Genomic DNA, 25,265 nt, shown 5'->3' with positions numbered 1-25,265 from the left:
TTTAGTATGGGGACCTTGGCGGAAAAAGTTTGGACACCCCAGCTCAAAAGAGGTTAGTTCAAATGAAATTAAATTTGTTCTTGCTTCAACGCTTAAACAGGCCCTTATTATATGAAGGATAACAAGAATATCAAACATCATTGTACACCGGTTAACTTATTTTTACACCTGTGTGACAGGTAAAAAATATTGCCTCTGCAGCCTGTGCCCTGGAACAGATTATTTTAATTTCCTTTATTTGCTTTGTTTCTAATTCCAAACACAATCGCCTCTGACGCACTCACCATGGACGGCAAGATTGGTGGTTGTCTTCTGTGTTAATTCTCCTTCACGGTAGAGCGATATCACGCAGGTATAATTCCCTGCATCAGACGCTCTTATATTCTTGATGATCAAATGTTGCCCTGCAACCTCCACTCTCCCCTTCAGTGGACTGTCACGCACATCCACTTCATCAGCGCAACCATAGGAGATAAGGAAAGCCATTCCTCCATCTGCTTCCTCCAAATACCAGAAAACACACAACCAGGGAAAGAATAGTTTTCGATAGTCACCACACGACAGAGTGACATCATGCCCGGTGGAAGCATGCACTTGGAAATCTGCCGCTGCTGTCAGACGGTAAGGTACTGCGGTGGAAGAGCAAAGATAAAGACAGGAATGTAATAGCAATAATGTTGCATTATTGTTTTTCTAATATAGTTTTTATATTTAATACAGAATTATCGTGCATACACGCTACATTGGAATACATCACGTGGGACAGTTCACAGTTCCACATGTCCAAAAAAGAGAAGGAAGGAGCAAAGCTTATTTAATCCTAACCCTCATCCGTTTCATTTGTTCACTTCCTGTATTCCAAATGTACTCTTTGCCAGTTTTAAGTACACAGGAAAATGATAAGGTAGTATAACAATGTGTTAAAAAGGGTGTCAAGGTTGTCGTCACTGTAGAAAGATGATATAAGAGTCATGATAAAGAATACTAAATATATGATAATAATAACTGATGAAGGTGGTCTAGTGGTTAGCATGTTGGCCAACACAGGAACAGCCTGGAGATCAGGAAGACCTGGGTTCGATTCTCTGTGTGGAGTTTGCATGTTCTCCCCGTGTGTGGGGGTTTTCTCCGGGCACTCCGGCTTCCTCCCACATTCCAAAAACATGCATGTTAGGTTAATTGAAGACTCTAAATTGTCCATAGGTATGAATGTGAGTGGTTGACTATATGTGCCCTGCGATTGGCTGGCGACCAGTCCAGGATGTACCCCGCCTGTTGCCCGAAGTCAGCTGGGATAGGCCCCAGCATACCCCCGTGACCCGAATGAGGATGAAGCGGTATATAAAATGGATGGAATAACTGATGAAAGGGTTAATAGATGACAGAAACCTAGTTGGATAATGAGTGAGTACAGGCAATGTACTCACTAAAAAAAAGAGTTAGTCAGTACGGGAGTGGTTAGACATACAGTAGCATTGTATGTACACAGTGCTCTGCTGTAGGGCTCTTCTTCCTTGTACTTTGTAAATATCAACTGCTTGTACTGTTTCTTGAAATCGCTCATTTTAGTGCCTCGTTTGAGTTCTTTACGCACCCCACATTCTAAAATGCTGAAGGTTTTTAATGTTGTTCTCTCGTAGAAATGTTTCAAGTTAAATGTTTCCCTAATGTCATATTTCTTCTCTCTTTTTGAGAATTTTGAGAATAATTTGTTGAAAATTTACTAGATCAGCAAATTTTAAGGGTTTGTATGTTTTTTCAAATCCTTAAATACTGCCGCTGTGCACTTTTTGCCGTCTGTAGCGTTGGTAATTTTCTCTGTAATTTCAATTGGTGCCATGGAAGTTGAAATGTTAGCTCTGCATGTGTCGGCTGCCTGCGTATTTATAAATTTGTCCAACTTATTGTTGAACAGCGTTTCAATCATTTTGGAAACTTGTGGTAATAAAAGGGATACCAGTTATAGCAAAAAGGAAACGTGTGATGATAACCATAGAACAGGAAATGACACCTGCATGAGCAATTCAATAATAGACACATTAATTCTATATTAATATATGTTATGTATGAATATCAAATATATTCATATTTAAATAGTATTAATGACAATTATATTTAAAAAAAAATTTAATAGTATTATTTATACAGTATATTCATTCATTCATCCATTCATTTTCTATGCCGCTTGTCCTCAATAGAGTCGCAGGATATTTATATATTATTATATTGATTAACATGACAATACCTAATAAACTTAAAATATGTAACATATTTCAAATAAACTGTAAAAATGGAAATACATTTTTTTAAAATGTCATACTTCTCCACCCCAGTAGGCGACAGTATTGCTCTGCAAACAGCGTCCTGTTCCTTCCATACTACACTCTTTGATGGGTGAATACTTTTACTTAATTTCATTTAAATGGTATTTAGTTTTATTTAGAGGTGCAAATGTGCACTTTGAATTTCGCTGCTTCACTCTATCACACTTTTTCTAAATATTATAATAAATCATGATGTTTCGTGGTTGACTACAGCCATTATTAGTTTTAAAAAAAATCATATTTAAGCAAATTTAATGTATTTTTGGCCAAAATTTGACATTTTCAAGCATAAAACTGGCTAAATTAAGTAAAATACAAATACAAAGCATTCAGAAGAGGCATTCGAAGGCATGTTAATTGTGATATTTATATGTGATGTTTAGGATTCTACACTGGTCACTCGGTGTCAGTATTGTTACATAAATAATAGAAGAATGTCTTATATGTTTTATTTGATCTTTTTATGTCTACTATATTGGTAAAAAATGTTGGTTAATATTATAATATATAATATAATATAATATAATATAATATAATATAATATAATATAATATAATATAATATAATATAATATAATATAATATAATAAAAAACGTGTAAAGATTACTATGGTGTGGTATTTCATGCCTAGAGGGCTCAGGTTTTCTATGCTCTAACTACGAAAATATTCACACATCACAGTCTGGTCTGGTCTGGTCTGTCCCATACTAAAATGTCCCACACCAAAAAATCTGATTCCAAATACATGTACAATTACACCCCTACTTTTATTATACAGCGGTTAACTCATTGTCGGACAAGCTAAGGATGTTAAAGTGTTACCTAAAATTTTGCTTGTACAGTTTGAAATGAGAAGAAAAGTTAAATGTTTCCAACTTATCTGTAATAAGGAGGGAGATCACAACGTGACAAGAAAAAAACTGTCTCTCGATCATAAATCATTTAGTCACAGATGAAAATGAACTGGATCATTTTGCTAGCCTCCATATATAGTCTACATGTTTTCCTTGTCTGTTGCCTCCAAACAGACCATCCTGCGTGTTCCCCTGGTCTAAATCCAACTGAGAACATTTGGGTATGGATGGCAAGGGAAGTTTCCAAAAACGGACATCAGTTCCAGACAGCGGATGCCCTCCGTAAAGCCATCTTCACCACTTGGAGCAACATTCCCACTAGCCTCCTGGAACCACCGGCATCAAGCATGCCCAAACCCATTTTTGAGGTGATTAACAAGAATGGCGCAGCTGCTCATTACTGAGCCCTTTTTGAACATTTTAGGGGGCGTTTGTTTTTGTTTTTAGCTGTGGTCTTAAACTTTTGATCAGCTCATGAACTGCCCATTTCAGTTTAATGGTTGTTTGCTATAAAATTATATTCAAAACATTTTTGTCTCACTCCCATTTCGTCTTTTTGCATTTTGAAGCTCTACTTAAAACCTCCTGAAGATCCAACAGTGCAAGATGTAAATTATTACATTTTTTTCAACTGGTCTGAAACTTTTGATCAGGAGTATATTAAACAGTCTACTGTTGTGCTAAAGTTTTAAATAAACAAAACTTACCGCAGATGAAGAAGTAAATGCACCATAATATGGCAGGGGTTGCCTTGTCCCCCATTCTTCTTATGAGGGATCACAAGATGAAAATGAAAGTTGTGCCAGCTTCAAGCGGAATCAAACTTGGACAAAAAAAGCCTTGTCAAGAAAACAGGAAGTTAATTCCCCACCCTGACTAAAAGATAATAGTCAGTTATTTGATCTAAAAGTATTTAGTCAGATTTGGATTTTATCGAGTGGAGTTTTGTGAGCACAAAGACTCCTACTGCTACAGTAAAAAGCTTCATACCAACTGCTAAAATCCCACTAAAACAGGCGACAACCTAGACAGGAAGAAAAAACAAGAAGTTGCACAAGTGCATGAATAAGTACGAATTAGTACGTTATTTCAGGCGCTGTTGGACTCATTTCCACCTGTGTGACAGCAGCATTGTGTCATGAATAACACACAGAGGTGATGATAGCATGCATACTGTATATTGTATATTTACTGTAACCACAACCCTATAGCCCAAACTCTAACCCTAACTTCAACCCCAGATCCCAACGCCAACATAACCCCAGGCCTAACCCTAACACCTACCCACACGCTAACCCCAGGGTTTAGAGAAAAGTGCTGACCTTTCTAAGACAGGAGTCCTAGAAGAAAATAGTACAATACAGTGGCACCTCAGTTAGCATATACATAGCATACGCATGTTTTTTGGTTCATATAGAAAATTTACGCCCAAATTTTGCCTCGGTTTGCGTACATTCGCAGGTTAGCGTACAATATGGCGCGCCTCTTGTGTTGTTTATACGCTGCGTGAGCCAAACTTAATGTGTTTTTGGCGCAAAACATCGTTGTTAGCAGCTTGCTAATACATGGAAGCAGGAACCGGAAGTCAGCTCTGTCGCCCTTCTATGATGTCATCAGTGGTTGACTCTCAAAAAGGTTAACGCAAAAAACATTTTACAATTATAGTTTCACATGCATAAAACAATTCTGAATACATATAAATGGTTTGGTTTGGTTTAGTTTATTTGAACATGAAGGTTACAATGGAATACATCTCATGAATCATCTCATGATGTCATGAATCATCCTTTCACAGTTCCACATGTCCAAAAGGAGTAGGAAGACGCAAAGCTTATTTAATCCTACTCCCCATCCATTCCACATCTAGTACTGCACATGCTGTTCACTTCCTGCATTGCATCTCATATTTTCTATAATAATCAGAGTAATAATTAATAAGAGTAAAAAGACAAAAAAATATAAAATAAAAAAATTTAAAAAAAGATGAGCATGACAGAACAGTCATTGTGATGATCAAGACTCTTCTGCCTTGTATTTAGTAAACACCAACTGCTTGTATTGTTTTTTGAATTTGCTCATCTCTGTACTTTGTTTGAGTTCCTTACTCAATCCGTTCCATAGTTTAATTCCACACATGGAAATGCTGTGGGTTTTCAGCGTAGTTCTCGTGTATAAATGTTTTAAGTTTCATTTTCCTCTAAGATCATATTTTTCCTCTCTGATTGAAAAATACTGTATGAGGTTTTTGAGTAACAAGTTGTAATTAACTTTCTGCATTATTTTAGCGGTTTGAAAGAATACTAAATCTGCAAATTTTAATATCTGTGATTTTAAAAATAAAGGGTTTGTATGTTCTCTATACTTGGCTTTATGAATGATCCTCACAGATCTTTTTTGCAGTACAATGAGTGAATGAAGATTGCTTTTGTAATTATTTCCCCATATCTCCACACAATACATTAGATATGGTAATGCTGAGGAACAGTACAGAGTGTGGAGTGATTTATGATCAAGAACATTTTGCTTTATTCAATATAGAAATATTTCTCGCCACCTTTTGTTGTATATATTTAATATGAGATTTCCAGCTTATTTTTTCATCTATTATGATCCCCAGGAATTTGTATTCTTTCACTTTTTTCAATGTCCACTCTATTAATTTGTATTTGGTCGTACGTCTCCCTTCTGCTATTTCCAAATAGCATTATTTTGCTTTTACTTAAGTTTGAGGATAATCTGTTCCTGTCAAACCATGACTTTAATATAACCATTTCATCCTTGACCTTTTTAATGAGTTCTTGTGTGCTTTCGCCACAACAAAAAGCAGTAGTATCATCTGCAAATAAGACCAACTTTAAGTCCTTTGTTACTTTACAAATGTCATTGATATACAAATTGAACAGTTTTGGTCCCAGTATGGACCCCTGGGGTACTCCACACGTAGTGCATAAACTCCCAGATGTATATTCTCCTAGCTTTACAAATTGCTTCCTGTTTTCTAGATAGCTTTTAACCCAATTCAAAACTAATCCTCTAATTCCGTACCTTTCTAATTTTGCTGTTAAAATATTGTAATTAGTTGTATCGAAGGCTTTTGTCACTTGCGGAGTTGTATGATTATGATAAATGATTAATGAAACAATTAATGAAAAATTAAAGTTACTTTGACATTAACTGAAGATGTGACTCTTCCCAAAGACCCGACGTGGCAGCGAGATCAACACAGATGCCAGCTTCCTGTTTTGCCATGAGTTCTTTCTTGAATTCAACAGTGTTTCTCACCTTCTTTATGCCGACGTTGAAATGAGAAACACTACTGAATTCAAGAAATAACTCATGACAAAACAGGAAGGTGGTGTCTGTGTTGATCTCGCCGCCACATCGTGTCTTTGTAAACAGCCATGTTAAAAATCACCTCTTCAGTGAAGGTAAAAGTAACCTTAAATGTTCATTTCTCTCTTTCATTCATCATTTATATGTACTTTATATGCATTTAGGGTTTTTTTCTGCATGTAAAACTATCATTGTAAAACTCTAAAAATGTGATTTGTGTTAACATTTTGGACTTTCTTGACAGATTAATTATTTCTTATGGGAAAAATTTATTCGACAAGCACCCGTTTCAGTTAGACCCAAACCTCCTGGAACAGATTAAACATGCTAACCAAGGTTCAACTGTACTTGTTTTGTTTTTTTTGGGTGGGACCCAAAGTGATATTTTTCCACAGTGTTTCAAATCTCTCCTAACCCTAACCTAACCCCTTATTGATCCTGATAAATGGACTTTTTCAACATTTATTGGTAAGAAGCATTGTTGCAACAGTGAAATGATCTGCTAAACACAGATAGTTTTAATGTCAGAATGATACGGAGCTCTCGCGCAAGTCTATTTCCTGGCAAAAATGACACTAAGCACCAGTGTGGATTAGAATTTTAATGTTGAGTAACAAGATGGCAGGTGGCATAACTTGTCTTCCACGATTGACACACGACAGTGTAACAAATGTTCTCAACCCCATGAGCTTACTTGTAGACAGCGCTAAAAGAGCAGCACAGCGCATTTATTTAAAGCCTCCCATCAGCGATCTGACGTTAACCCCCCCTGCAGCAAGAGGAGTGCTACATAATTATCTCCCTGGCGAAAATTAGCCCCAGGTGCTGAGCGGGGTAATCAGGTCAGTGAGGCGAAGATTTTTATTTGCTTTAAAATCAGCTTGTTGCTGGCCTGTAAATCGCTGGTGTAACAGGCGCGACGGGAATAACAACTTCAAGACGTGAAGCTCTGCAAAGCAAAATGTCCTAGAAAGTAGAGAGGAGTAGTGGGTGGGTTAGGTTCCCTTTTTAGGAGTTAGGTGTGAGTGAGCTACGTGTGGGGTTAAGATTAGAGATTGGGGTTTGGTTTGTGGTTAGATTTTAGGGGTTAAGGTCTTGATTGGAGTTGAGGTTATGGTTAGGGTGGGGTTAAAGCTAAGGTCAGGGGTGAGATTAGGTTAAGGCATTGGAGTTTTGGTTGAGGATTTAAGGTTAGGGTTGTGGTTATACATATGGTATACAGTCGTCCCCCGTTTATAGCGATTAACTGGTTCCAGACCCGACCGAGTTAAATGAATTATATACCGTAGGATTCAATAATAAATGACATATTTTCGTAGCTAGAGCATAGAAAACATGTTTATAACTTAATATGTTTTTTACCATTAGCAGAGCCCTGTTAACACTCCTATTATTCATTATTTACACCACATTGCAACTCTTATGCTGCTAGCAACTCAAGTCGGCTTCTAGCTAGCTCACCAGTCAATCTCGAATTTCTTCTAAACTTAAGAAGGCAAAAACTTCCCACTTACCACACGAGATGAGAGGAGAACCTTTTTTCACTTTATCATGTCGAACATGTCATGGCTGACTCCATGCAGTGTGAAGGTTACGTGATATGTTTCATTTATGTTTTGTGTCGTTACTGCCGCCTAGTGACCAGAATACTACATATAACTTGTACTACAATATCCATCCATTACATTTCTATGCCGCTTAACCTAATTAGGGTCGTGGTGTATTACATTTTGTTTTGACTAACAATAGACCATAGTCTACCACAAAACAATCATCATGAATTAATTAATTAATTTCTGAAATTTCTGTAGAGCATATTTTAACCTGACTTCATGTCACTCTATTATCTCAATAAACACAGGTGTAGTGATATTCACTATGTAATACTGGATATTTGATCCAGATATTTGATGCAGTGTTTGTGTATTACCATATTGACCCGAATATAAGGCGGTATTTTATCCCTGGAAAACAGTCTGGAAAAGATAACCCAGCATATGTTCAGGTATATTTCTGTCATACATTTGTAATTTCAGCATGCTCTTTGCTGTCATTTTAATGCAGGTCCATGTCTTTGGTCTGTGTATCGTTCACTGCTTAGTCCTTCACGGACTCTTAAAGTATACTTTGGAAGTTTTTCATAAAACAGCAGATTAAAAAAATAAGCATCTTTTTTCTTGCCATATTTTAGTTTTGTCACATAATTTCTCCGTTTTTTATGCATATGTTTCGTCTTTGGTCCGATGACAAAAACACCATCTTATCTTCTTCATCATCATGCCATCAGTCAGCGCAGCTGGAAGGCAACAATGATTTTTTTTATAGAAGGAGAAATCACAGACTCACATTCTTTTTAGACAGTGAATGATCAATTAAAATTGTTGAAATTTGTAGCATGCAGTGGCTTAAGTCACCTGATCATCCTCCACTGCGCTACAGTAACCACCTCCGGCTCGCGGCACTAACCGTCAGCACTACAATCGACCAGCAGGGGGCAGTGCTGGATGCTTCATAACATCGGAAAGACAATGGAAAGTTAGGTTTGAAATGTCAGCCAACAAAATTAATGAACAGGTAAATTCTGAACAGGTAAATTCTTACCTCTCAGGTGTAGTATTGAGGAGTTTTCTAGCCGGGTTACTGCATTCCTGGCCGTGCACGTGTAGTTCCCTTCGCTGTTCTCATCCAGCCGTTCGATGACGTACGACGAGCTGTTGACATGGGTTGTGTTGTCGTTGAACAACCAGCTGAAGGTGGCGGGCGGGAAAGAGTACACCTTGCACGTCAGTGTCACCCTGTGGCCAGGTGGGGCCGCCGAAGGACCCATGATGGACATGTTATGTGGTCCAACTGCACAGGATTTAGGTTATGCATAAAGTTAGGTTAGGTTTGGTTTAGAGGTTAGTTGGGTTTCGTTTAGGGTTATCCCTATGCTTCATTGATTCTTTTTATGAAGGCCCTGCGGGAAGTCAGCAGTACTCACAGTTGACAATGAGGTTGAGAGCCGCAGTCATGGCGCTGATTGGGTTGCTCACCCGACACTGGTAGCTGCCATGGTCGTAGCTGTGAACGGGTCGAAAGGAGACCGTTGAGTTGTCTGCGGAGAAGCTGTGCGTGGCCCTGGGATGGAGAGGAAGGCCGTCCTTCGTCCACACTCTGGAGCTGACTGAGCCGGAGGCCTCGCAGGTGACGTTGGCTGTGTGTTTGTCTTCTATCAGGATGGTGGTGGGGCCTCGGATGGTCGCTCCAGAGACGGGCACTGTTACAAGACGAAGTGATGTGCTTAATGGGGTGCGGGTGGTGGGGGGTGACTTTACTACAGACTGGTCACTCGTCAATCGCACGACAACTGAACAGCACTTTGGGTGGGGATGGGTCCTGTGGTAGCTGAAGAAAAGTCACCTACCGATGGGGCTACTTCATTTCTAGTAAAACACCTAAAAGAAAACAGCATGTGCTCAATGCTCAATGAATTTTCCTACAAATCAGGGATGAGCATGATTATCGATTAATTAATCAATGAACTGCGGCTTTAAATAGACACAATGCTGGCATGGAATCTGGACTTCACAACATTAAATGATTCATTCAATTGATAAAGATGAAGTCTGAAGTCGTTTCAATATGAAAGTCATAGACCAGGGATGTCCAAACCTTTTCCACATACGGAAAGATGAAAGTGGCATAACTCAGCTTTGTAATATAGTTGACAGAGCGTATTATTAGTATGAATTTCCGCCTTTGCTCTTTTTTTCCCCAATTTCACATTTTCAAAATGTTTTAACTTTCTTCTTAAATAATCTTTCTAACTTTTCTTTTTTTAGTAGTCTGACTTTATCCGCCATAATATTTTGACTTATAATATATACTGTATTCCCATAATATTATACATTTTTCCTCAACCTAATTTTCCAAAAATTACAACTTTATTTTGTTTTCATGTTTATGTTGTTTTCATAATATTATGACGTTTTTTCTTTAACATTTCACCTCCATGCTACTAAAATTATATATATTATCATAAAATTAAAAGTTTTTTTCTCATTGGAATACTTTGAAATATTTTCTTCTCGTAATTCCGACTTTAGTCCCATCATTTTTTTACTTTATTATCGTAATATTATAACTGTTTCCACAACCTAATTTTCCAAAAATTACAGCATTATTCATTGTTTTGTATGTTTCTCCTCATATTATGATAATGTTTTTCTTTAATATTTCAACTTCATGCTGCTAAATTGTAGTTCAAAGAAAAAGTCGTAATTTTTACGAGAATAATGTCGTAATATCACAACATTATTCTCATAAAATTATGACTTTTTCTTGTTAAGAGTACAACTTTTTTCCTTAATATTTGGACGTTATTCTTGTAAAATGACTGCAGATTTGTCCATTTTTGCTGTTTTTTTTTTAGTTTTGTTGTTAAATTGTATTTTAAAATATGTCACTGGCCAATAAAAAAAACAGCCGTGAGCTTCAAGCCCCGGGCCGCACTTTGGACACCCCTGTCATAGATGAATAAACTGTGTAAAGATGAATAAAGAGCAGAAGTGAATGTTAGTTCTCCTAAAAAGTAACTGTAATGGATTTTCTACTCGAACACCAAACCCACCATAAACATTCAATGTGATCCTCCCCTGACTCTGCAGCCCTCCGTCCGGTGTGATGGTGACCAAGTACTCCCCGCTGTCGGCAATCGTCAGCTGCGTGAGCACCAGACTCCCAGTGGATCTGTCCAACGTGATCCTGCCTTCGTAACCCGACCCGATGATGTCGCTGCTGGTGGAGGTGATGATATTGGCCCCTTTGAAGGTCCAGCTGACAGAGAGAAAGGGACGTGCAGGCGGTTCGAGGGTGGTGGTGAAGGTGACGGTACCAGACACGGCACCACTCAAAGGCCCGGGGGGTAGAATGCCCTGGGCTGTGCACATGGCTGAAAAAAACAAAGCAAAAAACACAAGATGAATGAAGCAGCTGAACGAAGACAACAACAGAAACTTCTAGTCTACCTGGTAAAAGTAAGAAGAGAGCGGTGCAGAGCAGCCTCGCGTCCATGGTGACTCGTTGCTAAGTCAGAAACAAGGAGATTCCAGGTTGTCTCTGCTCTTTTATTGTCCTGCGCTCTCACAACAAGCCCCCCCCTCCCAAAACCTACGCTCTCACACACATTAATGCCAAGTACAAACAGCGTTTACGACACCATTGTGTACACTTACCAGCACACCTTGAGGAAAGAAGTTGCTGAGGTTCTGCTTGATGGACTCATCTCATTGGACCAAATGTCCTCTGATCAATGATATACTGTATTTGACACTGAAATTACATTACGATTATAAATTAAAATGCTCTCATTAAATATAAATAAATATGTGTTTTTGCTGTATATTATAGAGAATAAAACAAAATATATTATTCCAGTGTGGGGTGTGGGGTTGCATGAGTGCTCCCTGCAATGGTGAGCTGTGGTTTATTGAAAGAAAAGTTGCACAAGTTGTACCGTGACTACTCAAAACTATATTCAAGTTTTATTTGTATAGTATTGTCCCATGAAAGGATTGAATACAAATCTTTTATTTTTTATTTTATCTTATTTTTTTGTTTATTCCACGCAAGAAAATATTTGGGCAAGTGTTGTGAATAAGTGTAGAAGAAGACTGAGTCACAATGGGAAATTGTGGGCATTTGGGTTGGGTTTGTGCATCGCTTTTACGAGCTATTGAGTGAGTGATTCAGGGAGTCGTGTTTGACAAGCAGCAATCAGCCGTTTCAGTCCTTGAGCGGGACGATGATCAAAGACCTGATGGAGACGGCGGGCCTACCTCAAGGCAGCTTTGCAGGAGCGTCCACATACAATATGTTAAGCTATAAATACACCAAAATAACAACTTTATGTGTAACAGAGCCTTTCTTCCAACTCTTGATCAACCACAGTCAGCTGAAACGATGACGCATCGACTGTAGGTCACATGTGGCCTGTAAATCCCGCCATGTGAATGTACAGAACGGGAGGTGAAACCTCGGTCAGAGATGACCTGATGGTTTTTTACAACAGGTGGATTACAATGGTAACAATGTGCTTCTGTGAGTGGCTGGCAGGGCGCAAATACACAGTTACTCAACCTTTTGTTATATCATCCAACTGGGAGTGATGGAAGTCACTGAATAATTGGCAGGAGTGCCGTGTCCAGCAGCGAGAGCAGGTGTGCGCCATGCCACTAAAATAAAGACTTGTTAAGGTTTCAGGGTATGCCACTAGTAGACCACAAACCAAGGTTTATCCCACAGCATCGAAAAAAAACAATTAATACAGTGTATGACCTGGGGTTGCATGAGTGCTGCTGTAGTTCATAGAGGGAAAAGGTAGACAGGCTGAAGACTGAACTGTGAGGGGTGTACTCACGGAGATACTGCAAATGCTTTTTCACGGCTGAAAAAGCACAGTATCGGCATATGCCGATGAGCTCCGCCCCCACTGCAGCATCTGGTCTATAACAACAGTCTCCCACCCACTTTCCCTTCACAAAGCCAAAACAAGCATGGCTGCTGTGTGGGATTTACCTGTGGTTGTGAGAGTGCACCCTGCAAAACACTCCATGAATAATGGCTTGCCGGGGCGGCGCGATAAAAAACTTTAGTTTGGTGTGGCATTTGGGGGGCTCGCGATGTGATCATCGCTCGGGCGGCGTCTAATGTAGCGCCCGTGTGTACGTGGCAGTCGGAGTGGTTGGATTCGGTGAACTGCATGGGGGTCCTGCTGGAGCGGCATCAAGTTCTCCTTAAGGAAGGCGCCTGATCCTCTAAGTTTCACCAGTAATTTTGAAAAAGTCAAATCTGTTTTTGTCTAAATTTTATGGTTCCCCTTTCATATCATATAGCCCAGGGGACACCACGGAGCCTCCACTACCACACGAGGCGCCTGCTAGCCTGCTTTTCATTTAGATTTTCAGGTAATAATGTGACAACACTAGAAAGAAATGCATTCTGACATACAAAATGTGAGTTGTGGATACCAGCATTTTGTTAATGTTCTGGTAAAACAAGCATATTCGCTTTGTTTGGGTTTAAAATAAGCTCTGAAAATAAATGTTACAAAAATGAGTAGCTCTTGGCCATTTTCATTTTGTAAAAGTAGCTCTCACAAGAAAAAACATTGGTGACCCCTGATTTAGCCTATAGTACATTTAAAAATGTACACTTAATCTATGTGATCGGTATCGGACGATTTCACTCATGGATGATCACTATCGGTATCGGCAGCATAAAACCCTGATCGGAGCATCACTATTGAATAGATACTGTAAATATGTTTTAGTGGTTCCAAGTTGTATAGTATTCATATTTATTTATTTATTTATTTTTGCAATTTAATATACTGTGTGTAGTTTACATAATTTGTTGTTACTTTTTCCATACCGTAATAATATTCCTGACATATTTGAGCATATTTATTTTGTTTGTAACTTTGTTGTTTGTGTTGGAACTGACTGTATGGACTGAGGAGCTACAAAACCAATTTAATACTCTTTATTCCTGTTACATATTTTCAATTTCATATTTTTTCGAAATTGTATTTGATTTGATTATTACTAGTAGTACTTACTTACTAATGCTTTATTTACATTGCAAAAAGGAGAAATTTGAGGTATTTCTTACCTTGTATATTAAAATTGAGTCACATTTCCCTGCATACAACTCACGATTTTATGAAAAAAAGCAGATATCTCAAATTACACTCCAGCAGAGGAGCTTGTAATATTGTTTGCAATGTTACACATGCATTTTATGAGTGCTTAATGGATTGTTTGGCTTCAGGCCAAGCTGAAAAAAGTCTTCAAATGTAATCAGATATGCTCTATTTGTCCTCCTGTGATGTCACTTGATGACAGTCATTTATTTATTTGTTTGTAAAGTTTTTGAAATGTTACTGAGCATATACTGTATGGCTCATCGCAGAATAATAAAATAAAATGTATACGAAGTTTGCTTCATCTCCTGTTATTTACCGTCCTGCACATGATAACACAATTTCTTGATACTAAAAAAGAATTTGAGGAAAATGTTTTTATTTTCCAAACAATGATTTACAGAAAATTAAGATTTTCATTTCTAAATAAAGTTAAGAAATTGCTGCTTTACTTATACCAAATGATAGAGTCAATATTAAAATTGAGTAAACTATATATATATATATATATATATATATATATATATATATATAAAGAGAGAGAGAGAGAGAGAGAGAGAGATCACCACTGCATTTGAGGTTTTTAGTATTTTGTACAGTACAGTATTGTGTACTTTTTGTATTTTTCAGGATAATTCTGCTACGTTTCTACATTGTTAAAATACATGTAGTGTTTCTGCACATTGCAAATACCGTTTTGCAGGGATTCCACCACCTGGCTTGATGTAAATGTCAACTCATTTTTGTCCTCTGCATTGTCTGCTTGAACCCTGGGGTTTAATCATCCACTTGTGCCAGAATATCTGTTTAATATTAATAAAGTAGCAGATAAGGTCTCACCTCACAACAGGTCAGAGTATCCCCAGCGTTGTTATCATCAGCGACTGATGCGATGTGATGGGTAGACAGCGCTGCAGGCTGTCTGTAATAAATCACAGACAAAGTCCTTTTATTTCTACACAGCGTGTGTAATAAAAAAAATATAGTCCTAATCATAAATTTTGACCTCAGTGGCATTTCTCTGCCTGGCATGGAGGGAAAAAAATAAACAAACAAACAATTTTACCATGGATAAGGAAAAAAACATCCTCATGCTCATAATATTTTCCCACTACAAGTATTTCATTATTAAAGTATTGAGTATTTACGCTATATATATATATATATAACTGTATATATAGTATAGTAAACAGCATAGAAAAAATATATACAGTGTCCCCTCGTTTATCGCGGGGATAGTGTCACGATTCGTTGAAGCTGTCGGCAGGTTGACCCCCAGGGTGCAGAGAGAAGGCGGCAAAGTGCAAAAATAAAAGTAATTTTATTGCACAGGACAAGAAAAAACTAAAAGTGACAGAGGAAAAACTCTGTGGGAAAAATAATACAAAATATAAACAGGTAGGTGACAGCACTGGAAAGTCAAAGATGAAAATGACAACAACAATGAACCAGCGCCACCAGGCGTGGAGTGGCAGTTCCTTCCGCCACCCCGGAAGCATCGCTTGCCAGAATAATGGCGCAGGACAGGAAGTACACGCTCCTGTCCTGCGAAGCGTGACAGATAGGCCGCAATAAGTGAAATCAGCAAAGTAGCCAACTTTTTTTTTTTTACAATGATTAGATATGCTTTAAGGCTGTAAACACCCTCACCGTACACTTTATACACTTCTCAGGCATTAACATTTTCTCACATTTAAACACTCTAAAGTGAAAATTCTGTTTGAATTTTAATGATCAAACTACTAGGCTGCACAGAAGAATTAGTAAGTGACTCACACGTATTTCACTCCTCTGACCGTGCCTTGTCCTGATGCCGTTCGGCTGTAGTGTATTTATATCGTTGTTAAAACACATTGCTCCTGTCGTCGTATTTTTCTCACACGGCTTCTTCTGTTTCTTCTATTGTTTACAGTATTGGCAGATAGTAAGCAGCTCACACGGTTAGCTAGTTTGGTAACCATGACCACAACAGGAGACGGTACGAAGGAGATTGAGTGATCTACAGCCAATCAGGACACAGAAGACAATGGGCGGTGCAGACAGAAGAGAGAGAATAGAGAGACACCGCTGCCTCCTACTAAAGCACAGAACTACAACACTCAACTTCCCAGAATGCAGTTCTTCTTCAAGGGCCAGGCTCGGCCTGTAATAGTGTTCATATGTTGTAAAAAAAAACAAGCCCCCCTCCCAAAACCTACGCTCTCACACACATTAATGCCAAGTACGAACAGTGTTTACGACACCATTGTGTACACTTACTTTTTTGTACTTTTTGAAAAATAAATATATATATATATAAATATCAAAGTGGACCCCCGCAGCTTTGATTTTTCAGTATAAAGCAAAAGTTTGGACACCCCTGGTCTAAATGACAGTGTTATTCTTGTATGATCAGGACTTCTTTCATTGAAAAAATATGACTTTTTTTTTCAACAAATAAAAGTTACATACAATAAAATAAAAAAAAATTCTCAGAAAAATACAACATAAACTGACTTTTTTCTAAATTAATATACAGCTACCATATATTACGGTAAGAGTTTGACTTTGTATGATATTTATATTTAGGCAATACCATTTATAATATTTTTATTTTTTTTCACTGAGACCCAAAAATACCAGTTTTAAAATATAGAAACACAAAATAATACTAACAATGAAAATAAAAACAAATATTAAAAAAAATTTAAAATCCTTTTATGCGAATGAAGCTCGCAAGACCTACGAAATAGAAACCTGAATAGCACAACAGTTAATAAACAGTTTAATAATATCTCACCTGTTCTCACCTGATTGCTTTACGCACTGTAAAGGTAACAACACGTTCCACATGAAAGATAACATTTTCTGTTGCACTTGTCTTTTTTTGAAACTACAACTGGACATGACTGTACTGGTAGAGATGACTTTGAGATACTCATCCATTCAATTATTTTGTGTTTGGACGTAAACACATGAATATTGCAACAGACACACAAACACATACTGCGCTTTCAACCTCCACCCAGGAGACACATGCGCCAGTAATCATTTTATTGCCATCTGGGCCTCTGCTTTGTAATGTAAGATAAGATGGGGCTTTAATTGCCTGAATGGAAAAATAACTCCATTTAAAAAGACTTCAAAGATGACAAAGAATGCATCACTGCCTTTCATTTGCGTTCATTTTTCTTTTTTATTATTAATTGTAAAAAACTCACAATATGCCATTATTTTTAGTCCGATATCTACAAAAACTTTTCACCTTTAAATAAATCACAGCGTCCAACAGGTCCAAATTTGTAGCTCATCAAAAGGTCAGACTTGAAATACTGAATATACAGTATACACAAATACAAAATATACATAGTGTCAAGTAAAACAGAATACGCTCAGATATTTAAAAGTAATAAAGAAAAACATTTTTAACAAAACAATAAGAGGCCTGTGTTTCGCTTTGTCTGCGGAGGACGTCATCATTTCTTCTTCGTCTGTGTGATTAATAAGACATAATTAGTCTTTCCAATTGGATGCTGACAGAGTGCTCGCACTCACCTTAAAAGGAAGCTCTTACACTTGGCTTTGAGATTACGCTGCAATCCTATACGTGTCAGAGCGTTTCAGCTTCACACTTTTCTCTTCTGAGGGAATAAGACAGCTTTGTGTCATTGGATGTAATTCTTCGTTATAGCTGACCGAGACGTTAGGCTACCCGAAAATGCTCCAATTAACGCGTCTATTCAATTAACTACAGTCCAGTCTCCTATAGTAGCTAGGTGCATGGTTTGCAAAATCAAATAACTGTCGGGGTCTCTAAATAAGTTAAAAAACATTGGCATGAACAGCTGTGGTTGTAGGCAACCTGCTTTTTAAAAATCAACTCCACAAGATGGTAGCAGCTGCATTTCAAGCATCATGAGCTGCATTATCTACTTCTGCATGCGCTTTAAAATGTTGGTTATACTACTCAGCTGTTGGTGTGAAATGTGTGATACACTTGCCGTACTTTACTATTAATGCTGGCTGAGGTTTTCTCCTGACCGCTATTACAACATTGGTTTTGTTGCTGCTGTTTTGCTGCTTATAGTTGTTAATAAATGACCGTGTGGTCAAAGAGCTCTATTTTTCATTCCACTTTTCATGCAGTCCAAATCATTATTAAATTTAGGAAACTACGTTATATATAATGACTTTTGACATTTTTGAAATAAAATGTCCTTTGTCCTGTTGGCGTTTAACTAAATAAACATCCTAGCTATAATTAAAGCACTTTGTGTATTTTCCCAAAATAACACTGACTGAATACTGACCTGTTCTGTATGTTGGATAATTGCTGCTGACCCTGTTTGGTAAAAAATAAAATTGTTGTAAAAAAATAGCAATGTCCCCAGTCCAAAGCCAAGTCCTAACAGACTAGTATCCATTGTAATGGATGTGATAGTCACCTTTTCTGTCTTCTTAGCCCCCATGCCAGCAATGCACTCACTGTGGCAATAAGAAGACAACATCCAATGGTGATGGCACAAGCTATTCCGAAAGCAGCTGAGCAGTCCCCGTTGGACAAATCTAGAAAAGATGTCCATTGTTCATAAGCATTCAAAATGTCTTACTAGGATGAAGAATCATCAATCTCACCAAGGCGGCCCAATCCTGGTTGACCGATTAAATCATTAAGAGGCCTGTCCTAATACAATTACAATTATAAAGGCATTTAACAATGGTGTATCACATACCCAAAACGGCTAACTCGTGGTGTCCTGTTACACTCTTTCCCGTTATGGCATTTTGGGCAGTGCAGGTGTACTTCCCAGCGTCTGAGCTCCTGCTTGACTCGATGACATAAACAGGCCCGTGCACATTGGCTGCGTTTCCATTAAAAAGCCAGGTGAAACTCGCTGTCGGTACAGACATGATGGAGCAGTGGAGCATTGTGTGTTGTCCAATGTGGACTGAGTCCGGGCCTTCGATGGTCAAGCTGTCAGGCCCATCTGTGATGTGACATTTGATTGTTATGAACATTTAGTGGAAGAATATGCGTAGAGGTCAACCAAAATTAAACAGTTATCATTGGTGACATGCAATATGTCATGCAATATGTCGGCAGTAAGCATCTAAAGGATTAGCTCAACTGTGTTCTGCTTTTTCTATAGCTGTTTTGAGTCGTTAATTCACGGGTGTCCCAAGTGCTGCCTGGGGGCCATTTGTGGCCCGTAGCAGTTGTTTTTTCTGGCGTTCTGAAAATATAATTTAACAAGAAAACTAAAAAAAAAAAAAGAAAAGAAAAGAGCAAAAATTGAAAAATCACTTGCACTCGTAATATTATGAGGAACAATAATGTCAATTTAGTAGCATAAAGTTGTAATTTTTTGAAAATTAGGTTGCAGAAAAAGTCATATTACAAAAACTTAGTCAAAATATTATGGGAATAAAGTCATAATTACGAGAAAAAAATTTACAAGAATAAAGCTGAAATAGTTGATTAAAAACTGAGCATGACAGTCTTTGTAAAGGCAGCCTTGCTTCTTTCTTATATACTCAAGTCTCCACCATGAACTCACACTGAATGAAAAGATGCACAGGCCGACTGACTCCATCACTGATGCCATTGGACAAGTTGCACCTGTAAGGTCCTTGATCAAAACGGGTCACGTTGACTATCGTGAGCTTGGAACCACCGTCCGTAAACTGAACCCTCTCACTGGCCATGACCTCAGAGCTGCCGTTCGACCAGAGGAAAGAGAGTTCTGATCCCGTCGAAAAAGAGCAGGACATTGTGACGGAGTGGAACTCAAACATGACTGTGATGTTTGACGTGAGAACCACATTGGAAACTGGTGCTGTGGGTGATAAAAACAGCCAAATGCACATTTTGGTTTTAGGGTGATATAAAGGAGGTTAAGAAAGCATCTTCATCTTGACTTACACTGTATGGAGATGGATGATGGTTGGCTTGTTTGGTCTTTCTGAGTTTTTTTGTTAAAGGCCCGACAACTGTAGTTCCCACTCTGATTATCTTTAACGTTCCTCAGTTTGAGCACCGGTCTGGTATTAGACAACAAGTCTCCGTTGAAAAACCACTGGAACAGGGCAGGAGGTCTGGATGCAGCTGAGCAGGACAAGCTAATGTTGGACCCCCTCGCAAAATATTCTTGTGGAGGGGATAGCTTTAAATCGATGCCTTCTGGTCCATCTGTTGCAATATGAAAACACAAAGCAGATAAACCAACAATAATACAAGGGAAGAATGAAAGTAAATGGTGAGTTCACATTAAAGTTTGAACTCACAGTTGATGGAGATTTTCACCGGCTGGCTGGTGGAGTTACTGAAGTTATTGAACACTAAACACCTGAAAGGTCCCTCGTCATAACGGGTCACATTAATTAAGGTAACAACGTCGCCTTTGTCGTTGATCTGAACCCGTTCGCCGACCGTCAACTCAGCACTGCCATTCCGCCAAGCAAACCTGGGGAAAGATCCACTGGAGGAGCAGGAGAGACGGACTGAGCTGCTGAACTCTGTCACATCTGTGGTGCTGGCAATAATCACCACGTTGGAGATTTCTGCTACAGGTAAAACAAAAAGCATTTGAATTGCCATCAATGACAAAATCAGTTTCTTGCTAATAGCAGACAAACTACTATTTCTTTCATTGTTGAAAAATGCACAAAAAGCTACATGTCATCACCATCTCTCAGTTCATAGTATTTGTCATGTAACAAGCAGACACTGAATGCCCCATTAAAAAGCAGTAAGACTAGCTAAGACAAGAAATCTAGCGAGTAGAGCTGTGCCCAGCCAAAGAAGAAGCAGCAAATAGGCTAACCAGCCACTACCGGCATCAGTTTTGTCATTAGCATTTGAGCAAGTAATGCTGCTTCCAGGACTAATCTTGAAGGAATATAGTCATCCCTCGCTACATCGCGGTTTGAACATCGCTCCCTCACTATAACACGCTTTTTTTAAACAAAAAAATTTACAAATGAATAAATGATTGCTGTTTTGTGGTTGACTATAGCTATTATTCATCAAAAAATATTGAAAGACAAGTTATATGCAGTATTCTGGTCGCTAGGCATCAGTAATATTACATTGATGAGACATGACATATTACATTATATTACCTTCACACTGCATGGAGTCAGCCATGGCACATTCGACGTGATAGAGTGAAAAAAGTTCTCCCATTCCGTGTGGAAGTGGTAAGTTTTTGGCTTCTTACTTTGCCCCGCTTTCTCACTCCATTTGAAACACTTCCTTAAGTTTAAAATAAGTCAATTGGAGAGGCTAACCAGTTAGCTCGGTAGCTTGTTATGCTAGCGGCAACCGTCTCTTATGTCCCTGCAGTGATAGGAGTGTAAAGGTGACTATAGGGGTGTTACTTCATAGCTACGGGGCTCTAATCATGTTAATTAGGACGTCGTAAACATGTTGTAGCTTTAACTACAAAAATATTCAATTCATTAATTTTGAATCCTACTTTGTCTGAAACCAATTAACCGCGATAAACGAGGGACAACTGTACATCTAAATACTTTTATCAAACTTACATCTCCTCACAGAAATAGCTACGGGCGCCGATGTTTGATTTCTCAGAGTTTTGTTGTTAAAGGCCTGACAGCTGTAGTTTCCACTCTGATGCATCTGAATCCTCATAAGTTGCAGCTTCGGGATAGTGTGGGACAGCAGGTCTCCATTTCGGAACCAACGGAACAGTGGTGGAGGACCAGAGACAACAGAGCACACGAGGATAATGTCTGAACCTTCATCGTAGTGTTCTTGAGAGGGAGATCTAGTCAGATTCATATTCTCTGGTCCAACTGTAGCATGAATACAAGGAAGATGAATATTGAGGAAAATGGAATAAATAGTATGCAGTGTTGGAACTTACAGCTGATGGAGAGGTTGACTGGCTTGCTGGTGCCATTACTGACTGGATTGACCACATGACACCTGAATGGTCCCTGGTCATAGCGGGTCACGTTGACTATGGTGAGTACTGAGCCTCCATTAGTGATTTTAACATTCTCGCTGACTGTGACTTCTGAACTGCTGTTCAGCCAGACGAAGGAGGGCGAAGAGCCAGTGTAGGAGCAGGACAGACTGACAGAACCACTGAATTCCAAAATGTCTGTGGTATTAGCCTTGATCTCCACAAATGAAATTGGCGCTGGGGAATAAACAAAATGTGGCAAACATTTAATGATTTAGGCAGTATTACAGTTCTTCGTTGATTTTGTTTTTTGACAATGCTGTAAATGTATACATACCCACTATGGTTATAGCTGAAAGCTGAGTTTGATATTTCTGAGTTTTGTTATTGGAGGCGTGACAGCTGTAGTTCCCGCTCTGGTTTTCCTGAACGTTCCGCAGTCTGAGCTGCGGACCGGTAGCAGTTAAAGGCTCTCCGTTATGAAACCACTGAAAGAATGCAGGAGGTCTGGATGAAGCGGAGCAGGACATCTTGATGTTTGACCCTTTTTTGTAGTACTCTAGTGATGGTGATGTAGCCAGATGGATGCTGTCCGGGCCATCTGTAGAGTCAAGGGTGGTGTAAAGATAAAACAAGATTAAGAATGTAAGAAAAAGTCCGGAGAGTTCTCACTGAGTATCTTACAGCTGATGGAGAGGTTGACTGGATTGCTTGTGCCATTACTGATGATATTAAACACGTGACACTTAAATGGTCCCTGGTCAAAGCGGGTCACGCCAACTATGGTGAGCTTGGAGCCTCCATCAGTGAACTGAATTCTGTTGCTTGCTGTGATCTCAGAGCTTCCGTTCAACCAGAGGAAAGAAAGTCCTGATCCGGTCGAGTAGGAGCAGGACATAGTGACAGAGCTGGTGGACTCCAGTAAGTCTGTGGTGCTGGGAACCAAAACCACATTGGTGACTGGCTCTGTGAAGAGAAAATACATGCATAGTTGTAGATGACCACAATGGACATATTCTGGCTTCTGAGTATGGTATATGTGAAAGCTCAATTAGCGTAGCAGCTTCACCTAGTGGGGAAGTCTGGAAATGACTGTGATTTGTATTCAGTACAAAACTGTCGTTTAGAAAACACTCGCTGCCATTGTATCAATCCCTCAGCTTTTATAAACTGATAATGATATTGTGTAACTGTCGATATTACGGTGAGTAAAACAGTAACACCAACTTGTGTGAAAGAGAAAATTCTCCAGGGATGTTTTGCAGGGTTTAGTTTTTGAAATGCTTAACAAAGTTACACACATTGAAGTGCATCTGAAGTGCATGGTTCCCAATCTGTACCCAACAAATACCGTGTATCTGCAGTCTACATGTTCCTCTCTGTTGAGTGCCACCAGCTGGTATGATAGTGACTTTGTAGTCTCCACTGTCTCTCAGGGTCACGTTTCTCAGCTCCAAAGATCCAGTATGGGTGAATAGGGTGATCCTGTCTTTATACGCTGGTGCCGTCACATTTACGCTGCTTGAGGTTATCACATTGGTAGAGGTACCAAGGACATCCATAACATTCCAGGTGATAACCAGGAACGGTGTTGGCGGGGGAGTCACCGTTGTGTTAAATATCACCCTATTCCCAACGATTGCAACAAGACTGTCGGGAAGCACACCAGCTCCATGGCTTGATCCTGAACAGAAAAAGTTATATATTTATATATATTTACTGTAGTAAAATATTGTTTTCTCTCAAAGCTACAAAAAAAGTGCTTGTTATGTGTGGACATAATTATACAGCTCACCTGAGAGGACTCCCAGGATGATAAGCAGCACCACAGATGTCATGTCTGCATGCCCCAGGTATCAATAAATGATTTCAGAGAGGAGGTGCTGTTAATATGCACGTTTGAGGGGAGGAGCTTGCAGCCGTTTCAATGTTTAGTTGGTTGTTTGGTCCTTTTTTGGACAGCCATAATAAAGTAAAACTACTGCACCAGTGTCACACTTGTTTTCAGTGGTGTTTAATCGCATTTAATAATATGGTCTTACTTTTTTACATTCTATTAGGTATTATTACAACAATATGATTCATTTGAAGTGGTAAATAACACTGGACATTGCAGCTGGCTTCTGGTAAACCGTTTTTGAGTGACCAGCAAAGCACAATATGAAACTATAGTATTATTATTAGTAGAACTGGTTAATTGTATTCAAATAAATATGTGTAATGGAGTCGCTAATGCATTTGTATTTCTAAATGTGTGAATTTTAGTTGTCTGGTGTATTTGTGAATTTTATCTCTATTATTAATTTTTAACTTTATCCATTTGAGTTTTTAACGTTTTCCTAACAGTTTACCTTACTTCATTCTGGCCCTTCTACTTGTACTCCTCCTGGACTTCCGGAGTGCTTCTTCTCTGTCCCTCACAATGTGTTGGAAAGCCAGAAAACTGTCCAATGAGCTGTCTTCTTTTGGTCTATGCACCCACTACATCTAGGAGTACACTGCTGCAGAGACCCATTACATATGTATACTGTACTGTAGTAGGTTTTTTAAATTTTCATTCTGATGACCCTTCTTTTACTTTTAACCATAACAAGTGATCAAGGGAAAGATCTCTTTTTTTTCCTAAAAAAAAAGTCTGTCAATTTCAGATTCACCATCTTAGAATTGTGACTGCTTGAAGCAAAAATATGCAATTTTGAGCGGCCATCTCAGAAAGAGACATTCCATCTCCTCGTGGTCTCTTTCAAAATGTCTGAACCCTTCTTGCTTCCATAAACAGTTATAGTGCTGGAGGAAGGGGCGGGGTCTCATTTGCCTTTCATTTCTCTTCAGGCCTGGTTCCAATGCAATCATCCTTGGGATTCTGGACTTCTTTGTTGTCAAAACCCTTGCTGCATTAACCAGACTCCCCAGATCTTTTTTAGGATGAATACACTAACTTTATGGTAAGCATGCAAACAGGCACCCCAGGTTATGACTATATTATTGTATCCAACACGATTACTATGTAATAATTACAAAGTAGAAAAATGGTAAAAAAAAATCAATACATTAATTCTATCAAATGTGTGTGCTAGCAAGTGTGTGTGTGTGTGTGTGTGTGTGCGTAGTTGGCATGCATACATATAACTACTTTATTACTTCACAGACTATATTATCT

General features: G+C 38.7%; 2 protein-coding genes across 2 annotated transcripts in view; one reads left to right on the top strand and one right to left on the bottom strand.

Annotated features, from left to right (window-relative positions):
- Positions 1-3,394, top strand: part of grik5 (glutamate receptor, ionotropic, kainate 5) — a 192,843-nt gene extending 189,449 nt beyond the window's left edge. The window contains exon 22 of the mRNA XM_054782530.1: positions 3,353-3,394. Coding sequence (XP_054638505.1) covers positions 3,353-3,379 — 27 coding nt within the window. The 3' untranslated portion in view covers positions 3,380-3,394. The remainder of the gene's footprint in view (positions 1-3,352) is intronic.
- A 4,051-nt stretch (positions 3,395-7,445) lies between these two features.
- On the bottom strand, positions 7,446-23,943 carry LOC129185256 (carcinoembryonic antigen-related cell adhesion molecule 5). Its single transcript, XM_054782074.1, has 15 exons — positions 23,901-23,943; positions 23,457-23,789; positions 22,790-23,071; positions 22,443-22,706; positions 22,064-22,342; positions 21,723-21,992; positions 20,861-20,929; positions 20,460-20,738; positions 20,098-20,364; positions 19,733-20,011; positions 18,908-19,162; positions 11,154-11,444; positions 9,495-9,770; positions 9,113-9,361; positions 7,446-7,477 (listed from the first exon to the last, which is right to left on the bottom strand). Exons 1-15 carry the CDS (start codon positions 23,941-23,943, stop codon positions 7,446-7,448), a joined length of 3,468 nt encoding a protein of 1,155 aa, XP_054638049.1.
- Positions 23,944-25,265: the final 1,322 nt, after the last annotated feature.

The sequence above is a fragment of the Dunckerocampus dactyliophorus genome, chromosome 7 (assembly GCF_027744805.1).
Source record: "Dunckerocampus dactyliophorus isolate RoL2022-P2 chromosome 7, RoL_Ddac_1.1, whole genome shotgun sequence".
NCBI classification, from domain to species: domain Eukaryota; kingdom Metazoa; phylum Chordata; class Actinopteri; order Syngnathiformes; family Syngnathidae; genus Dunckerocampus; species Dunckerocampus dactyliophorus.
The sequence above is the reverse complement of the archived record's forward strand: the minus strand, read 5'-3'. Positions and strand labels throughout refer to the sequence as shown.

Coding starts and splice junctions, on each gene's coding strand:
- LOC129185256 (XM_054782074.1), bottom strand. CDS start 23,943: ATGACATCTGTGGTGCTGCTTATCATCCTGGGAGTCCTCTCAG. Junction 23,790..23,900: donor CATCCTGGGAGTCCTCTCAG/GTGAGCTGTATA, acceptor TTTTCTGTTCAG/GATCAAGCCATGGAGCTGGT. Junction 23,072..23,456: donor ATGTAGACTGCAGATACACG/GTATTTGTTGGG, acceptor TTCTCTTCACAG/AGCCAGTCACCAATGTGGTT.